A 17,243-nucleotide genomic window follows, 5' to 3' on the forward strand; every position below is an offset into this window, starting at 1 on the left:
TCTTGACGTTTCTGACAGATTTACGATATAAAATCTGTAAACAATTAGTTCACTACCGGACATTCGTTCAACTCTCAGTTTTTATACAAGACTTATAATGCTACATTTGGGTGTCGTGTTTATTTTGAAACGTCTTCCTCTTGTGGAATTTCAGCCATTTCAGCCAAATACAAACCATGAATTACTTAAGTATATGTAGGGCTGGGTATTGTTTAAAATTTCGATCCGGTGCCAATTTCGATACCTCCGTTTCGGTACCGGTTCCTAAAGATACTTTTTTCGATACCATATGTTTTAAAATCCATTTAAACATCAACAAAAATACATTAAACACAAAACTTTTATTTAAAACTAATTCTGGTAACACTTCTCACTCAGGGTAACATTATTAATAAATCTGGTTGTGCTTTTTGGATAGGGGTGCGCCAGCAGACACACTTATCTGTTTTTTATGAAAATAAGAAATTAAGAATATAATTAACACTGCTTTATTTTATGAAATGTAAAATGGTATTTAGTTTGGACTAACAGTATTTAAATAAGTGGGTTCATTATAGCTGCAACTTTGACAAAAAGTTAAAATATTTAAATGGGTGACTGAGTTTTACTGGGAAGATTTGTATGCATGTTTGTTTTTTGTAAACAAAGAACTGTAATACTCAACTTCATAATTATCAAGATATTATAAAATGAGTAGAAAATGCGTTCAATGTCATTTCATTTAAGTGAAATTAGCAAACCAGTTAAACGGAATTTAGTTTTAAATGTTTTAAATAACGAGATAGGCCGATCTCATAATGAGGCATATTGCCAACACTAGAGAGTACAAAACTGGATGTGCACAAAGGCTTTGTCTAAAAAGTGGAGCAAGTCCAATTTTGCAAGTATACTCTGGCTCTTCTGATTCACAAAATGCAAGTACAATGTAAAAAATATTCGTTACTTAACAGTTGATTAACTGTATTTTTAACAGAAATTGTCCATAGTATGTGATTCACAGGTCTCTGTTTATTTACATTTTCGAATTGTATCATGGAATTGATCTCAGCCTCGACAATCTTTAGTGGCTGCAACAAAGTCATGAACAGCAAAAATATCAACTTTTTCATTGGTAAGTAATTTTTAAAATGAAATTTTACACTCCCATTCAACAAGTAACTCTTTATTTATATTATTTTGAAAGTATATTGTGGGTGTTATATCAGTGGATGGGGTTCACAACGCAATTATGTTATTAAGCTGCATTGTTTGGGAGATAAAAACTGATATTTTTTATAAATGTACAATCTGAACAGCTTTTTACCAAATCGCTAGGAAATCGCTTTTAATTTAAATAAGCTTTGCTTTAATGATTTTTGGTTATGCCCTCTCTGTGACACTGCGCGAGTGTCTGTAAATTTACAGTGTTATTATTAGTATTTTTATTCTGAGCATAAGTTTAGTGTATAAAGGAGTTTATGTCCCCTACACCTCGCCACTTCTCCACTCTGTGTTTTATATGCGTTATTTCTGCTTCACTTTGTGTGACTGAGGTAAATATCTTGTAGATTTCAATGACATTAATGTTTTCTAAAGGTATTATATAAGCGGCTAACTTTATTATTTTACATTTCTAAATGTTGTTAAGATTTAGTTGTGTAAGCTAATGTACTGTTAACACCTGATGTGCTGGTGGTTTCTTTTGATGGTCTTAACGGAGGCAGGGTTGTTTCAAATTACTTCAAAATAACAATCTTAATCTATCGTTCAGGTTTATTGATACTTCTTGATCTCTCTATGAGTGAGACACGGCTGCTTTAACCGGGTTAGGTAACATAACAAAGATTGCCAACTTTTATACAGTTTATATTTTTATATATATATATATATATATATATATATATATATATATATATATATATATATATATATATATATATATATATATATATATAAAATGATGCTTTGATGCTTTTTCCACTACCTTCATCCACAATCCACATCCAAAAATTCACAGAACCAGTTGTAGAAAACGAGTTTATACCACTCATAGTATCCGTTTACTTGGTTAGCAACAAAAACTTCAGCACAGGAATATTACCGAAAATAAATATGATTAGTTAACGACCAAAAGAGAGAGAGAGAAAGGTCAAAAAAATGTGCGGCTCCAGGTGCTCTGCTTGCCTGGCTGTTTTCTCAGGCCTAGTCCACACGGACACGGGTATATTTATAACCGGAGTTTTCCCTAAAAAAAAATCCCCTCCACACATGCTCGGTTTAAATTTAATATCCATCCACACGATAAAGCAAAAGCACGCTATCAAGCGCTGTCAAGAGCATGCCACACCAGCAGGGGGGATATAACCCAAATCATGTTCCGCAATACAGTGAGATAACTGGGCATCTATCTGTATACATGTTAGAAGCCCTGTTGGCACAGTTATTATTAGCAAGATACGTCCGCCATTGCACAGAATCATCAACAAAGCAGTCGCGGCGCACAATCTTGACGTTAGGGCTGGGATAAACGATTATTTTTTAAACGATTAATCTAGCGATTCTTTTTTCGATGCATCGATTAATCTAACGATTCATTTTATCAGTCCGATTCGACATCGATTCGATTATCGATTATCTCCCCATTAATTAACTAATAGCAATTTATACATGTTGATTTACATATCTGAATGTAAACATTTCAATATATGTTGATTGCTCTTGAAATTTCAAAATAAAAAAAGACTATACAAGTGCAAAATAATGCATTCTTAGTCAGAGGTAGCATTTCATAAAGCGTTTGCAGCTCATTCTGTGCTGTTTAGTAACAGAATAAAAATCTCAAGTTCAAATGACTTTATTTTGCATGCATTTATGAGCAAAACCTCTTCAATGTGCCTTTTGATGGTCACACAGTGTAATTTTTATAACTTGATTTGTTTAATCCACATTGTTTTCGTGCTGTTCTAGTCCATGTAATGACAGATATAAACACAATTAAACTTAAGAAGCACATACATTATTAAATCTCTTTCTCTTAAGTTTATTAAGATAGATGAGGACTCATTTACTGCTGTACAGAGAGTGAATGAAAACGCAGTCTTCTGGCAACAGTGTGTTTTTACAAATTTCATTGCTTTTTGTTAAATTGCTCTGTTTAAAACACACTTGGCATCACATTCATGATTTTATGGTAAAATGACATTCTTTCGCGTCAATCCACGAGCATTTAAACCATAAACAAAGCACTTTCACTTTAAATGAGCTTGAGCAGCGCAGCAGAACCCACGCAGAAACGATTGCAGCACTGTTACTACAGAGCCGTGAGCTCGTGCTCCTCATGCGGCAGGGTGCATGTTTGTTAACATGGGCGCTAAAAAAAACATGCGCCGCTTGCTCACACTTGCTGTGAAGCCAGCGTGGACTGGAGCCACTCGCGTTGCTACTACTCAACGGCGCCGTCTTTTTGGGTCTGACGAATCGACGCGCATATGTCCCAGCCCTACTTGACGTCAAACACAGTGGATAACGGCGCACACTCTGACGTCGCAAGGTAAAACCCCCGGTTTTACTCTCTACACGACACCAATGTAACCGGGGTTTCTTAAAAAGCTCACCCTGGCCGGGGTTTTCAAATATGCTCGGTTTCAGTGCCCTGATAATGCGGTTTCGTGTGGACGAATGGCCGAACCGCGTGAAAAAACTCACGGTTATAAAAATACCCGTGTCCGTGTGGACTAGGCCTCAGATAACTTCACAACTCTCGTTAACAATCCATGCGTTCAAAGGTAAAAATGCAATAACAGATATTATCAGACATCCCAACCTGCAAAAAGTCATTTCAGGGAGGTATTCCAAAGACCCCCCCAAATAGCATAATATTTCTATAGGCCTATGCAGTTATTTGTAAAGCTTTACAATAAGGTCTCATTTGTTAATATTAGTTAATGTATTAACTAACATGAACTAACCACGATCAGTAGGGGAGAGCAGGGGCGAAAGCAAAATTTTTCAGAAAAACTTAATTTTAAAAGACAATGTTATAGACAGAGATATATTTTTGCTGTGATCAGTAACTCACAAGTGTGATCTATCAAAACCAGGTGGAATTCTGCAAAAATTTAAAACGACTTATAATTTAAAACAACTTATAACAGTATAATTTTACTTTAAGCTTAAGTAGTGAATTGTTACTTTCGCCCCCAACTGCAGGGACGAAAGTTACACACAGGTGGGTCAAAAGTAACACAACAAAAAAAAAAGATAGATTTTTGTGTTACAAGTGTTTTTATTAAATATACATAACTATGGCCTCGTTAATATGCAACTGCAAACATATTTTGTAATCTATCTTTGTAAAAAAAATGAAAAAACGTTTTCATTTTAAATTTCAGTTTTATCAAATGTTTCAAAAGCAACAGTACAAACTTAAATTGTTGAGAGAATAAAAAAAAAGTTCAACACTTTGAACACTATGAAAATGAAATTAAATCTTATATTTTTTTAATATATACAACACTATAAGCAGCGGGACAAAAGTAACAAGTGTTCCTTTCGTCCCGACAGTATCTCCTCACATTTAAACACGATTTATTTTGAAAAACTCTGAGAAGTCAAACTTCGGGATGTGTTACAGCACTAAATAACCTGTAGATTGATCAGTATTTTAACACATGAAATCAGAAACACGAACGCGTTAGACTACAGCCCTCTATTTCCTGCTTTAATGATGTCACTAGAACAGTTTTTGACTAACCTCCGCCCACAGTAATATGTCAGTCCCAGCTAAGCTAAATGCAAGCTAAGCTGCTATCGAATCACAACCACAACACACTAAACAAGATACACAATCAGAACTCGATACGTATTTCTGAAGGAGGGACTTCATAGAACAAGGAAGACATCAGCCCATTTTGAGGACAGTGAAAACAATGCTACACAGATAAGTAAATTATGTGAAAAATACTGCGTTTGTTTTTACACGTGAAACATGAACATGTTATATTGCGCACTGTTAAAGGGGACAGAGAATGAAAAACCATTTTTACCTTATTTTTGTTGAATAATGGTAGTCTACCCGCATTCACAAACATACAAAAAGTGCTAGACATGCTAAACATCTCAGTCTTATAGAAATTCCTCTTTTAGAAATGTCAGCCAGAAAATGGCCCAATCTAAAAAACTGATGCTTTTGACATCACAGGAATCTCACTGCCCCTTCACTTAAAAATTATTGGCTAAACTTTTTGAGTGGCAGCAAAGACTGCCAGTCAGTAATGAGATTGCAAGTTAAGCCAGTAGGGGGAGCCAAATAGGTGCAAAACCACTTGTTTAAAATCCCCCACCCTAAAAGAGCGATCTGAGAGAGGTTTTTAGGAAGCTTCTAAGGCAGGGGTGTCAAACTCAATTTTATCGCGGGCCACATCAGCATTACGGTTACTCTCAAAGGGCCGGTTGTATTTGAACGACTGTATGAATGTATCAACTCTTTTATTACTGTACATTGAATAATTGTCTCTGCATTTGCTTACTATTGGTTTTGTTAATAACTCAATTTATACCTAGCTTTGAAAGAAGAAGCCCAGGCAAATAATGACAAAGTGTATAGAGTACAACCATTCTACAGATTATTTAAAAAAATATTTGTGGTGACAAAAACACATGTTGTATGTGAGTACACTCAAACTGTTCTGTTATCCTTCATTGTGCTGGTAATAAAATGAGATGCATTTTAAGATACTAATCTGTTTTACAATCTCCACCACAATATGCATTTATTAGACACATATACTCTTGCTTGTCATTTCTTGCCCTCTTTGCAAAAAAGCTGTGATTTTTTTTATCTGGCTTTGAGTGTCTGATTGACTGACGTCTCATAAGTTCAGTGTTGTAGGCTACTGTTACGTTCCCATGAAACGTATATTTTTGTGTTATTCTTGTTTATTGGTTTTATAGTTGTTTTGTGCATAGAGTTGTACTTTTTGTTACTTGCCTGTCCTTTTCTCCAGTGACTCCCATTAGGAGGGAGAAAAGTAAGAGCAAGAGAGAATGCGTTCTCCTACGGCCTGATTGCGCACACCACATGATTGCTCACATCACCTGCAGCTCATCACAACAAAAAGCTGCCTATAAAAGACTGTGTTCGAGTCCAGAGGAGAGAGTGAGCTTGTTGGAGACCTGTGTTGCTGCTTATTGTTAAACTGTTGGCTTTGAATATAATTTTGGGTGTTAAGCAACTAAAGTTGTAAGAGTTGCAGAAAGGCTAGTTGAAGCCTAAATTGAAACCTTATTTTGTTTGCTGAACTTTCTCTTTGTGTTCCTGGAAGCCTGTAGGGAGGTGGGTGCCCACTTTTTACTTTTTGTATCATATTTTCTCCTGTTTTTCAATAGGTAGGGAGGAAGGGTATTTTTGATGTCTTTTATTTTGACCTTTTTGTCTGGCAGTTTAAGTAGATTTAATACCCCTAGGTAGAGGGCTTTATGTTTGTTATTTTGGGCACATACCACTCCTGATGCTTTTTGTTTGCTTCCACTGTTTCTGTTACCCCTTTTGACTTGAAAAGAGCAGAGTTTAAACTCTAAATAAAATGCTCATTTTCTTTTCCAACTGGTTGTTCGTCTTAATTATTTTATTTTAACTCTTTAGTTTACTCATTCAACAGTTACATTAAACATCCCTTAGACTTAAAGCCTAACGTTAAGGAAGAACGTAACAGCTACAGATCAATAGTTTCAATCATTTTTTAAAAGTAATCGATTCATATGAGTCATTAGTTTGCGTTTATAGCGGGAATAGACGCCTTGTAAACTAATCCCAGCTGGATATCGCAAAACATTTCTGTAAACAATACGGAAAAATTTTCTCGGTGTGCGAGAGAGGGAACGAAAGAACGAGCAGATACCTGTACTGTCTGGTTTCTATATCCAAAGGCTGCATCATCAAGCCTGGTTTATTTAAGTTAACTAGTTAACTAACCATTACATTCGCACAAAGAATACTATAAACGAAGAATAATATTTAACTTTATAATTGTTAATATATTGAAACAAGACAGTTTTGATGACGTATGCAGCCTTGAAATGCGTTTTTACAAAAGTTTTGGTAGCTAATAAAAAAATCAATGTAGGAAATAACCTGAAGAAAATAAAACTTATAATAACAATAAAATAATCTGTAAACTCTTGCGGGCCACATAATTAACATAATTTGTAAGCTCTCGCGGGCCAGATGAAATGAGGGGGCGGGCCAGATTTGGCCTGCGGGCCTTGAGTTTGACACACCTGTTCTAAGGCATTACAGACCCAAACGAAAAAAAAAATTGTCTACATGTCACATCAAAAAACAAGGATAAATACCCCGTTCAATCATTCTATGTCACCTTTAACACAATCAAAGCTTTGAAAACACAGAAAGAACGGGAGCTTTAACAATCATTTAACCTGCCATGGGCAATGGTGAAGTCACTGTTATAAAGTGTACAGCGTGCAAAATTATCATTATTTTTAACTCTTATACGACAGGGGTACACTTTCGTGTAGTCTGGCGTAAACTCTGACTTATATTTTCGCATTTTGGGGCACTCTCCCATTCCCCATGGCATTCCTGTTTCTAGATACACTGATTAATTTGGTTCAGGAGAAGAGATAAAAGCCCGCCCACACACTGACAACTGATTGGTTGATTTACCGAAACAGGCCAATCAGGATGCTCTCTGTCTTACAAACGCTTAATAAAGGACACTAGCACACACACGCAGGGTTTCCCCCTCCCTCTCTGCCGTGCTGGCGCTACACGAATTGAAGCACATGCTCGCATGCGCGCTCTTATTCGATCGCTCGCTCTAGATTCCGGGAGATTGTAACTAATTTGTGGGAATCAGGAAGCCGCTATGAATTTGCGGGAGACTCCTGGAATTTACAGGAGACTTGGGATGTCTGTATTTTTCCAAAATATCCTCAAAATAATATAAATGCACTCTAAATTATCCACATTTTATATAATTACAATACAATTAACTCCTTGCATAACTGTAAATATTAACTGCATGAAACTGTAAATACTGTAAATATGCCCTTCAATTTCCTTCACATTAATGAATCATGAAAATTACTATTTAACGCATAAATGAAAATTATTTATCAGTTTACTGCATTTAGGCTCCTACACTCTCTTTTAAATGTATTGTCACTAATAATTACTAATATATGTTTCTTTTCACCTTTCATCTTACCTGTAGACAACACTGTAAAAAATTAATTGTTGGCTCAATTAATTATTTTTTAGTAACTAGTTCCACAGAAATTTTACGTTCACTCAATTTCTGACTCCAAAGTGTTACCTGGATTTATGTTTTTTAGTTGGCCCAAACTTGACTCAAATATAAAAAAGTATGTTTGCTCAACTAGCTTTATAGCTCATTCAACTAAAATGTTTTAATCAGTTGAATCTTTAAAAACCTACAGTAAAGACTCTGTCAATTAAAATTTAAGTATTTACTCAATGTTTTATGTGTTACTTCAATTAATATTTATTATTTGGAAATTTTTAATAAACTTTTTAAAATTATTTATCAAATAATTTATGCTGGTGTTGTTAACAAATAATTAACTTCAGTCACATAAAACAAAAGCTTTATTAACTTATCATACAGACTGAACATACAGAATTAAGTCTTCTCTAAATAGAGGGCATAAAACAGTCCAAAAGCACTCCAAAATCAGTCAGAACATCTGCTGGGCCTTTTAGGAGAACTTCCTTCGCCACTGGTCTGCCTCTCTCCACATCATCACCACTCTGGTTTGATAAACAGAGGAATATAAATACATACACATAAATACATGTTTAATATAATAAAGCTTGATGGTGAAAGACTTTATACCCTAAAATTGCCAAATTTCCCTCAGACATCACACGTAATTGAATTAAACACTATTGGGCGGTTTTCTCGGACAGGACTTATCACTGACTAAAATACTGACATCTCTTAACATATGAGTGCTATTGTTTTGTCTAAAAATGCACGCCAGTATTGTATTGTATAAGGTTTGTTTGTAAAAATATCCCAATTATAATTAAGACGGAGTAATAAACCCTGTCCGGTAATCTTAACTAAACTAGCTCCACTTTAACTCGGACATATAACATAACACACCTTTATATAACTTATATCTTTACAAAAACGTCGAGGATTTGCGTCTTTGCCAATTAATATAGTCTAAAATTAACATTTATTTACAAACACTTACCTGACGTGAACTTGAGGAAATGGCTGATGACTTGTGTCCTTGTGTAAAACAGTGAGTGATTCCAGCTGTTAGGTGCGGATTAATCTCAGATTAAATGACCTGTGATCCAGATCCTTCCGAGTTAAGACATTTTAAATTAAAAACTCACGCACATACTGTACATAAACACACGCACGCGAGCGGGTCGCGCGCACGTCCGCGCGCACGCCCGCGCGCACACACCGGGGAATATTTAGAAGTTTTATTTAAGATTGTTATGATATTGGGACTATTTCTCCATCCGCTCCTTCAGCTCTGAAGTTCAAATTCACATGCAGTCCGGTTATAACAAAAGTAAAAGATATGAAACATCACTCAACAGCGATATCAATTAAGTGCAATCCTAAAATAAAGCAATAAACCCCGAGAAGCAGTGGGTTACCAGTGCATTTTATAACAGCTAAGGGGCGTTGTTAGGCACGACGCGAAGCGGAGTGCCTAAAACCCCCTTAGCTGTTATAAAATGCACTGGTAACCCAACGCTTCAAGGGGTTTATTGCGTTTATAAAACGGTTACTTCATATGCATAACGTTAGCGAGATTTTATAAAATAAAACACAAATAAGTTGTAATTATATTAGTACAAATATTACTCTTCCGCCAAACAAAGTAGTTCCTCAGAATCAAGTGTGACTGAAACAGAGCGCAGTTCCCAACCAACAGAGATGCAGCATAGACACAATGAAAATATGATTTAAGACTGTGGTGTTTATTTTATAAATCACCATTTATCTAATTTATACATTAACTCTTTCACCGCCAGCGTTTTTAAAAAAAAGTTGCCAGCCAGCGCCAGCGTTTTTCATGATTTTCACCAAAGTTTAATGCCTTCCAGAAAATGTTCTTCTTTAAATATATAAACATACAATATACCAAATGAAAGAACAGACCCTCTGCTTTCAAACAAAAAAACCCGTTTCATCCTACCTTTAGTGGTTCTTTTGCAATCAGCTTTTGAATATGGGTAGGTTTTTGCAAAAACACCATATTTTGAGCAAAAAGCAGAGATAATTCCATTTTAATGACGGACTTTTCATAGAGATCCCATTCAGAGCGATCTTTAAAACAGACACGGACATGCAGCAGCTTGCCATAGGGCAATACTTCCGGTTTTAAAAAGTTGCGGAAGGGCGCCACCTGGTGGATAATAGCGGTATTGCGGAAAGACGGAAAATCTCGTCATTGGCGGGGAAGCGTTTTCTCTTAATTGACGAGATATCTCGTTTTTTTTTAAGTTGCCACCCAGTTTTAGTTTAATGCCTTGCAGAAAAATTATCTTCTTTAAATAAACATAAAATATCAAATGAAAGAACAGACCATCCGCTTTCAAAAAAAAAAAAAAAAAAAAAAAAAACGTTTCAGTCATCCTACCTTCATTTGTTCTCTTATCACCTCTCAAATTTTTTGCTAAAAGCGGTGATAATTCTATATTTGTGAAGAATTTATGTAAGAGATCAGATTGAGCCATCAAAACTTACACGCTGTGTTTTCAGTGTTGAGTGAATGCGTCAGTGTTTAAGTTGGGTAAGATCGCCACCCAGTGGATAATAGCGGACGTATGAACTTGAGTTATAAACTCTTCAGACAACGTTTTCTCTTTATCGACGAGATGACTCAACAATATTTATTGACATTTATCTCGCTATTAATTGTGTAATTGTAGACAAATAAAAAATATGATTAAAGACTGTGGTGTTTATTTTCATAAATCAGTAGGCAGCAACAGTGGCGCAGTGATACTTATGTAATGTGGTCTGAACCGTGAGGTTACCGGTGTATTTTATCACGGCTTAGAACGCGTTTCAACCAATCAGAATGAAGAACCAGAACTGGCCGTTTTATAATATGATTTAAAACATAACACTTTCATTGTTAAATTTAAATGAATTAAATCACGTTTAAACGCCACAGAGATATCAGAGCCAGCAGTCGATTTCTGATGCGCTTGCCGAGGCGATGCTGCGCTGGGCGGGGTGTGAGCGCTTAAGCTCCGGTGATTTTCTGGAGCTCATATGGAGCAAATCTCCGTCCGAAAGTGTCCGAGCACACTTTTAAATAGACGCTATCTTTATTAACCGACCGCATATTTAAACTTTAAGCACATACATTCACGCCTGAACAACTCTTACAATTACATTTTGTGACCAAAAAAAAAAAGTAATATTAGGAGCATTTTGCTGTCAGGAAACATAGCTGTCATAAGTCCACATATTTACCTGATTTGTCTTAATTAGTTCAGTCAACATTAGCCATTCTAAATGTTGACTGGATTTTAAAATAATCATTCATTTAATGTTTTAAACACAGATTTATCTAGACTTAAAATAATATGTCTTCTCAACTAGCTCAAACAAAAAAATTGGTTTAACTTATATATATTTTTGCCCGTCCAACATTTCATTAACTGGATTTTTTACAGTGAAGAAGCAAATCCTCTCACTCTTGCCCCTCTGTGAAAACTTTCTTTATCCTTGTATATCTTTTCTAATTATTTAATCACTGGATTTATTTTTTATGTCTGTTTGTAATGTTAATGGAGTAATGAATTAGTAATCTTGGGATACTTTAAAGATGAGACATGTGCTTTTTTTCTTAATGTTTTATTATTTTGTATTTGTACAGAATTTTGCAAGAGTTATTAAAGAATCAGTATTTATAAAGTGATAAAATAGTGTAGTTATTATTTCTGTAGGTAGACCATAAATTAACAGAAAATCTCCTGTGGTTTTTTTACGGTACAAAGTCTGTGTAATGAACTGCCAGTAAATTTTCTGTTAATATGTTATTATACCAAGGTATACCATTAAATAATTTATAGTGTCCTGTTTTTTTACCATAGATACAACATTAAATAACAGAAAATTGCCTGTTTTTACAACACACTCTATTAAAAATAAATGAAAATCTACTTTTTATACATATCTGCACATTAGATTTCTTACAATTTATGAATTTATAATTTATAACTTAAAAATATTTCACATTACCAAGGGTCACACATTACATTAGCTCTCCCACTTTGTGGCAAACTAGAGCTTAACAGAAAAATTACTAAAACTGAACTGTACTGCAATCTTTTTTATATGTGGTTTCTAAACTGTTCATAATCTGCTTGAAAATGAAACGACTTACATTTGAGAGTCTCTCCAGCATATGGAATATGAAGTTTAAATCTATCACAGCAAGGGCCAGGCATCAGTGATGTACAGCTAAAGATTAAAGACAAACAAAAGGGAGAAGCATCAATGGTAATTCCTGTGGCAGCTAAGAATAATCATTAGGCCACAAAGAGGTGGCTACTGTATGTCCACCTGCAGAAACAAACAATTAATTAATTAATTAATTAATTAATGCCTCTAATTCATTAATGAGACATTGTTGCATTATTAAAGCTGCCATATGTAACTCATTTATTTATTAAGTATATAACGTGAGAAATCTTTTTGAGATGAAATCACGTTTGTCAAACAGAAAGATTACAGACATCAGATTAAACTGTGCAGAGGAGCATGGCGAAACATAACACGTAAAGAATATAACACTGCCAATGTAATATCGTAATGCCAATCCTATATGCCAATGTGTAAAGGTAAAGAAGACAAGGTATAGCTTTACTGAACACTTAGAAACAATCCCTAACATGAGTATGAAGACTTCCTTATATGTATATCACATGACCTATGACCCCATACTCCCAAATGAACCACACCTGCCCCTAGGTACCAATCCCAAATCAGATACACAACATATCCCCATTTACTACATTCCTCCCCCCTTCAACCAATACATCCTACATAATATTGCATAAACATGCATCAATGACTCCCAAATAACCCTGAGACTGAAAACACACATAGTCCTTCAAATAACTGGGCTTTGCCCGAGTCTCACAGACCGACGTACAGGTACAGTCAAAGTGGGCGACAGCATTGGAGTACCAGGAGATTGCATGTCCGTTACTGTCGGGGGAGCATATTCCGCAGCAAATTCTGTAACATCCTGAGTGCATGTTTCTGGAATACCACAATTTCTCTCAGGCATGAGACTCTCTGCTGCTGCAAAAGCTGCTGCTGCTGACAGTTCAGGCAGCCTCAGTGGTTCCAGAAACTTTGGTTCCTCTCAGTCCTTGTCCTCAGAACTGGCCAATATCTGATTGACATGTCTGCGCACAACGCTACCTTTTCCTAACATGACTTTGTAGGAGACAGGACCGGTCATCTTTGTAATGGACCCGGGCATCCACTTAGGCCCATGACTGAAATTCCTTGTAATAATAATACATTTTAATAATAATACATTTTAATAATAATACATTTTATTTATAGCGCGCTTTTCTAGAACCCAAAGCGCTACAATGCACATTATAAGATACAATACAAGAATAAAATAAAATAAAATACATAAAAAACAGTCCAACACTATTTAAAAATAGAAAAAAAAAAAGAAATTAATGACACTCCATGTATGCAATTTTAAACAGATGGGTTTTTAAAAGCTTCTTAAAACTGGATAGTGAATCCGCTTCTCGGACAGCCAGGGGAAGTACATTCCATAACCTGGGTGCAGCAACAGAGAACGCTCTTTCCCCCATAGATTTCAATCTACATAAAGGCTGTTGGAGAGTGTGAGAGAATCAGCAGACCTAAGGGAGCGATGAGGCCTGTAACGACTGACTAAGTCACAAATGTAGGAAGGGGCAATCCCATGCAAAGCTTTGTACGTTATAGTGAGTGTTTTAAAAACAATACGCGACTGCACAGGAAGCCAATGCAGACTATAAAGCACACCTGTGATATGTTGACGTGATGAAGTATGTGTAAGAACACGTGCCGCTGAGTTCTGTACATACTGCAGCCGCTTAATTGATTTAGCAGGCAAACCTACAAAAAGAGCATTACAATAGTCAATTCTGGAAGTAACAAAAGCATGAATAAGCCTTTCAGCATCAAGTGGTGTGAGAAAAGGTCTAATCCTTGCAATGTTTCTAAGATGATGGAAAGCAGACTTTGTAATACTTTTAATGTGAGAGTCTAGTGTCAGGTGAGTGTCAAAAATCACTCCAAGGTTACGAACCTGAGCAGATGGAGGTACTACACTGTCATCCATAGTCAGATTAAGATTATTCCCTTTATGAATGACTGCTGGTGTGCCAATAAGTAACACCTCTGTTTTCGAGCAATTTAATTTTAAGAAATTATGGTGCATCCATGTTCTTATTTCCTGCACACAGAGCATTCAAAAGAAACATCATGATCACTGCGTCTCCCTCCTGGAAACTTCTTCCCGACGCTTGTCATGATGTTTCTTTTGAATGCTCTGTCTCCTTTCCACCTTCATTCTGCGTTCAGGATGTATCATGTCCAACAATAGTCTTAACTTCCTCCCTTGCAACAATTCAGTGGTGGACTGTGGTATAATGCGGTAACTAAACAATACTCTTGCCACTTTAGTGTTCAGGCTTCCACCAGCTACTTTCTTTATCATAGATTTAAAAGTTTGGACTGCACGCTCTGCACAACCATTGGCGGAAGCATGATAAGGCGCAGAAGTGATGTGTTCAATGAATTCTCCAAACTCTGCAATCACGAAACACAAAGGTCTCTGGTATGCCATGACTGCTAAAACTCTTTCTTAGACATTCAATTGTAACAGCTGACGTAGCAGACGTTACAGCATAAGCATCCATCCATTTGGAATGCACGTCCATCAAGATCAAAAACATGTGACCCATAAAAGGTCCGGCATAGTCAATGTGTAACCTTTGCCATGGTTTACTTGGCTACTCCCAGGGATGAAGTGGTGCTGAACTTGGCGAAATGCAATGTTCTTGGCATGCGACACATCTTTTAACCACAATTTCAATGTCTGCCAGAGATGGGGACTCGAGTTTGAGACTCGGACTCGAGTGCGACTTAAGTCGCACACACAGTGACTTCAGACTCAACTTGAGACTCGTTCTCAAAGACTTCAGACTCGACTCGGACTCGAGCCGCGCGACTCATGAACAATGTTTATTTTTAGGAAACGTCTGATGAGCTCGCTGTTATTCCCCTTCCTCCGTTACCTACAACCGGCCCACGACGTAACACCAGACAGGTATCTGCTCCGCGCGCGCTGCCGCGAACATACAGTACATGTCGACTGCACCGGCCGCTGCTGTGCCATTCATCTGAAGCTTTGGGTAGTGCTGTGACAGATCCGCGGTTCAGCTTGCATGCTATTCGCGGATTAATATGCAATTTAAATAGGGTAAGTTTATCATTAACGTGTTTCTAAGGCTTGCAAATGTTAAAATGGTTAAACAATTTAACCGCAAAAAGGCGCTCAAGTGAGCAGATTTCTGTGAGCACATGGGTTAAATGTGTCCGATCCATCTCCAGTCAGGTCCAGAGTTGCGCTACTTTGTGTCCTACTGTAGTCCATTAACATACATTTGCTGAATAGAGCAATGAAAAACAACGTAACGTTTTTATGTGAAGCGACTGCTGCATCTTCTTCCTGAAGCGCTGTTTGGAATTCGCCCTCCGCCTGTGTTTGAGCACGGGTTTAAGGGACCTCAGTAGTGCACATACAGAGAGAAGTATTTCAAAAGTTAAGCCAACTTAAAATCTTTCTTTTCTTGACAGGGCACATACACACAAACTGATCTCACAGTATTCTTTTTCTAATAAAAACATTTGTTTATGTGTTAAGAAACCAGTCAGAAACCAGTCTGGGCTTATTTGTTCTTAAAGAGACAATAACCTCAATTAACCTACTCGAGCCCAGAGACTTGAGACTTGACTTGGACTCAAGCTCAAAGACTTGAGACTTGACTTGGACTTGAGACTTGACTTGGACTCGAGCTCAGAGACTTGTGAACATCTCTAATGTCTGCATCCAACTTTGCCCACCAAAAATAGCTGCAGGCTTAAGCTTTTATTATAAAGCTTTCACCAATGTGTCCGTGATGTAGCTGCCGTACCAAAGTGTCAGCACCACTACACGGGAGCCCCACAGTACACATACATCTTGTACACTTAATTTTATTTTCCTCACAACATAAGGTTGGAAAACTGAGTCCAGTACTTGTGATGGCCACTCTGGACAACACAGGGTCTCTGCTCGTCCATCTGCTCATTTCCACTGCCGATATGAGGGCCACTTTCTCCATCATCAGCACTCGTTCCTTTTGCTCTCCCTAGATGGGCTGCTGAGGTAGAGGAAGCCGACTTAACGCATCTGGGTTATTATGGTGTTTTCCTGGCTTGTAAACCATCTGAATTCATATGCTCCCAAGTTTACTGCCCATCGCTGTATACGTGGAGAAGCCATTTGGGGCACTGCTTTCATTTCATCGAAGAGGGACAGTAAAGGTTTGTGGTCCGGACAAATGACAAACTTTCTTCCATATAAATACTTGTGATAGCGCTGAATGCCTACATCACTGCTAGGCCTTCTTTGTCCAGTTGAGAGTAATTCATTTCAGCTGATGTTAGAGTCCTGGATATGAAGCTGATTAGTCTCTTCTGCCCACTTGCCAGATAATGTGACAATACCACACCCTCTCCATAATGGGACGCGTCGCAGGACAGGATCAGATCCTTTCGGCTTTCATAATGTACTAACACCTTTGATGACTGCATGAGTCACTTAGACTCCTTGAAAGCTCTCTCCTGTTCTGCCTTCCATTTCCAGGGGTTTTTCTTTATTAACAATCCATGTAACGGTGACAACGACGTTGACAGGTTTGGTAGGAACCAGTTGTAATAGTTGAGCAGTCCCAGGTACGCTCTCAGTTCTGTGACATTGGTCGGAGCGGGGGCTTCTTACCTCTGCATTGGGATTCTGACTCTGTTGTTCCTTACAGAACGGATTCGCCAACAATGGATCCCGAGGAGGTCGATTCGATGAAAACGGTGATCACCCAGCAGGGCTCCTGGCTGGGTCAGCACACTGCCCATTTGTCCACCACCAATCGGGAGATAGACAATCTCACTGCC

At 37.2% G+C, this 17,243-nt stretch overlaps 1 protein-coding gene across 2 annotated transcripts in view; it reads right to left on the reverse strand.

Annotated features, from left to right (window-relative positions):
* Window positions 1–17,243, reverse strand: part of babam2 (BRISC and BRCA1 A complex member 2) — a 409,020-nt gene that overhangs the window by 379,396 nt on the left and 12,381 nt on the right. The window contains exon 3 of one of the 2 annotated variants that reach the window (XM_065288706.2): window positions 12,394–12,470. The exons of the other annotated variant lie outside the window; for it this stretch is intronic. Coding sequence (XP_065144778.1) covers window positions 12,394–12,470 — 77 coding nt within the window. The remainder of the gene's footprint in view (window positions 1–12,393; window positions 12,471–17,243) is intronic. 2 annotated transcript variants of the gene reach the window in all.

This window comes from Paramisgurnus dabryanus, chromosome 17 (assembly GCF_030506205.2).
Source record: "Paramisgurnus dabryanus chromosome 17, PD_genome_1.1, whole genome shotgun sequence".
Lineage (NCBI taxonomy): Eukaryota > Metazoa > Chordata > Actinopteri > Cypriniformes > Cobitidae > Paramisgurnus > Paramisgurnus dabryanus.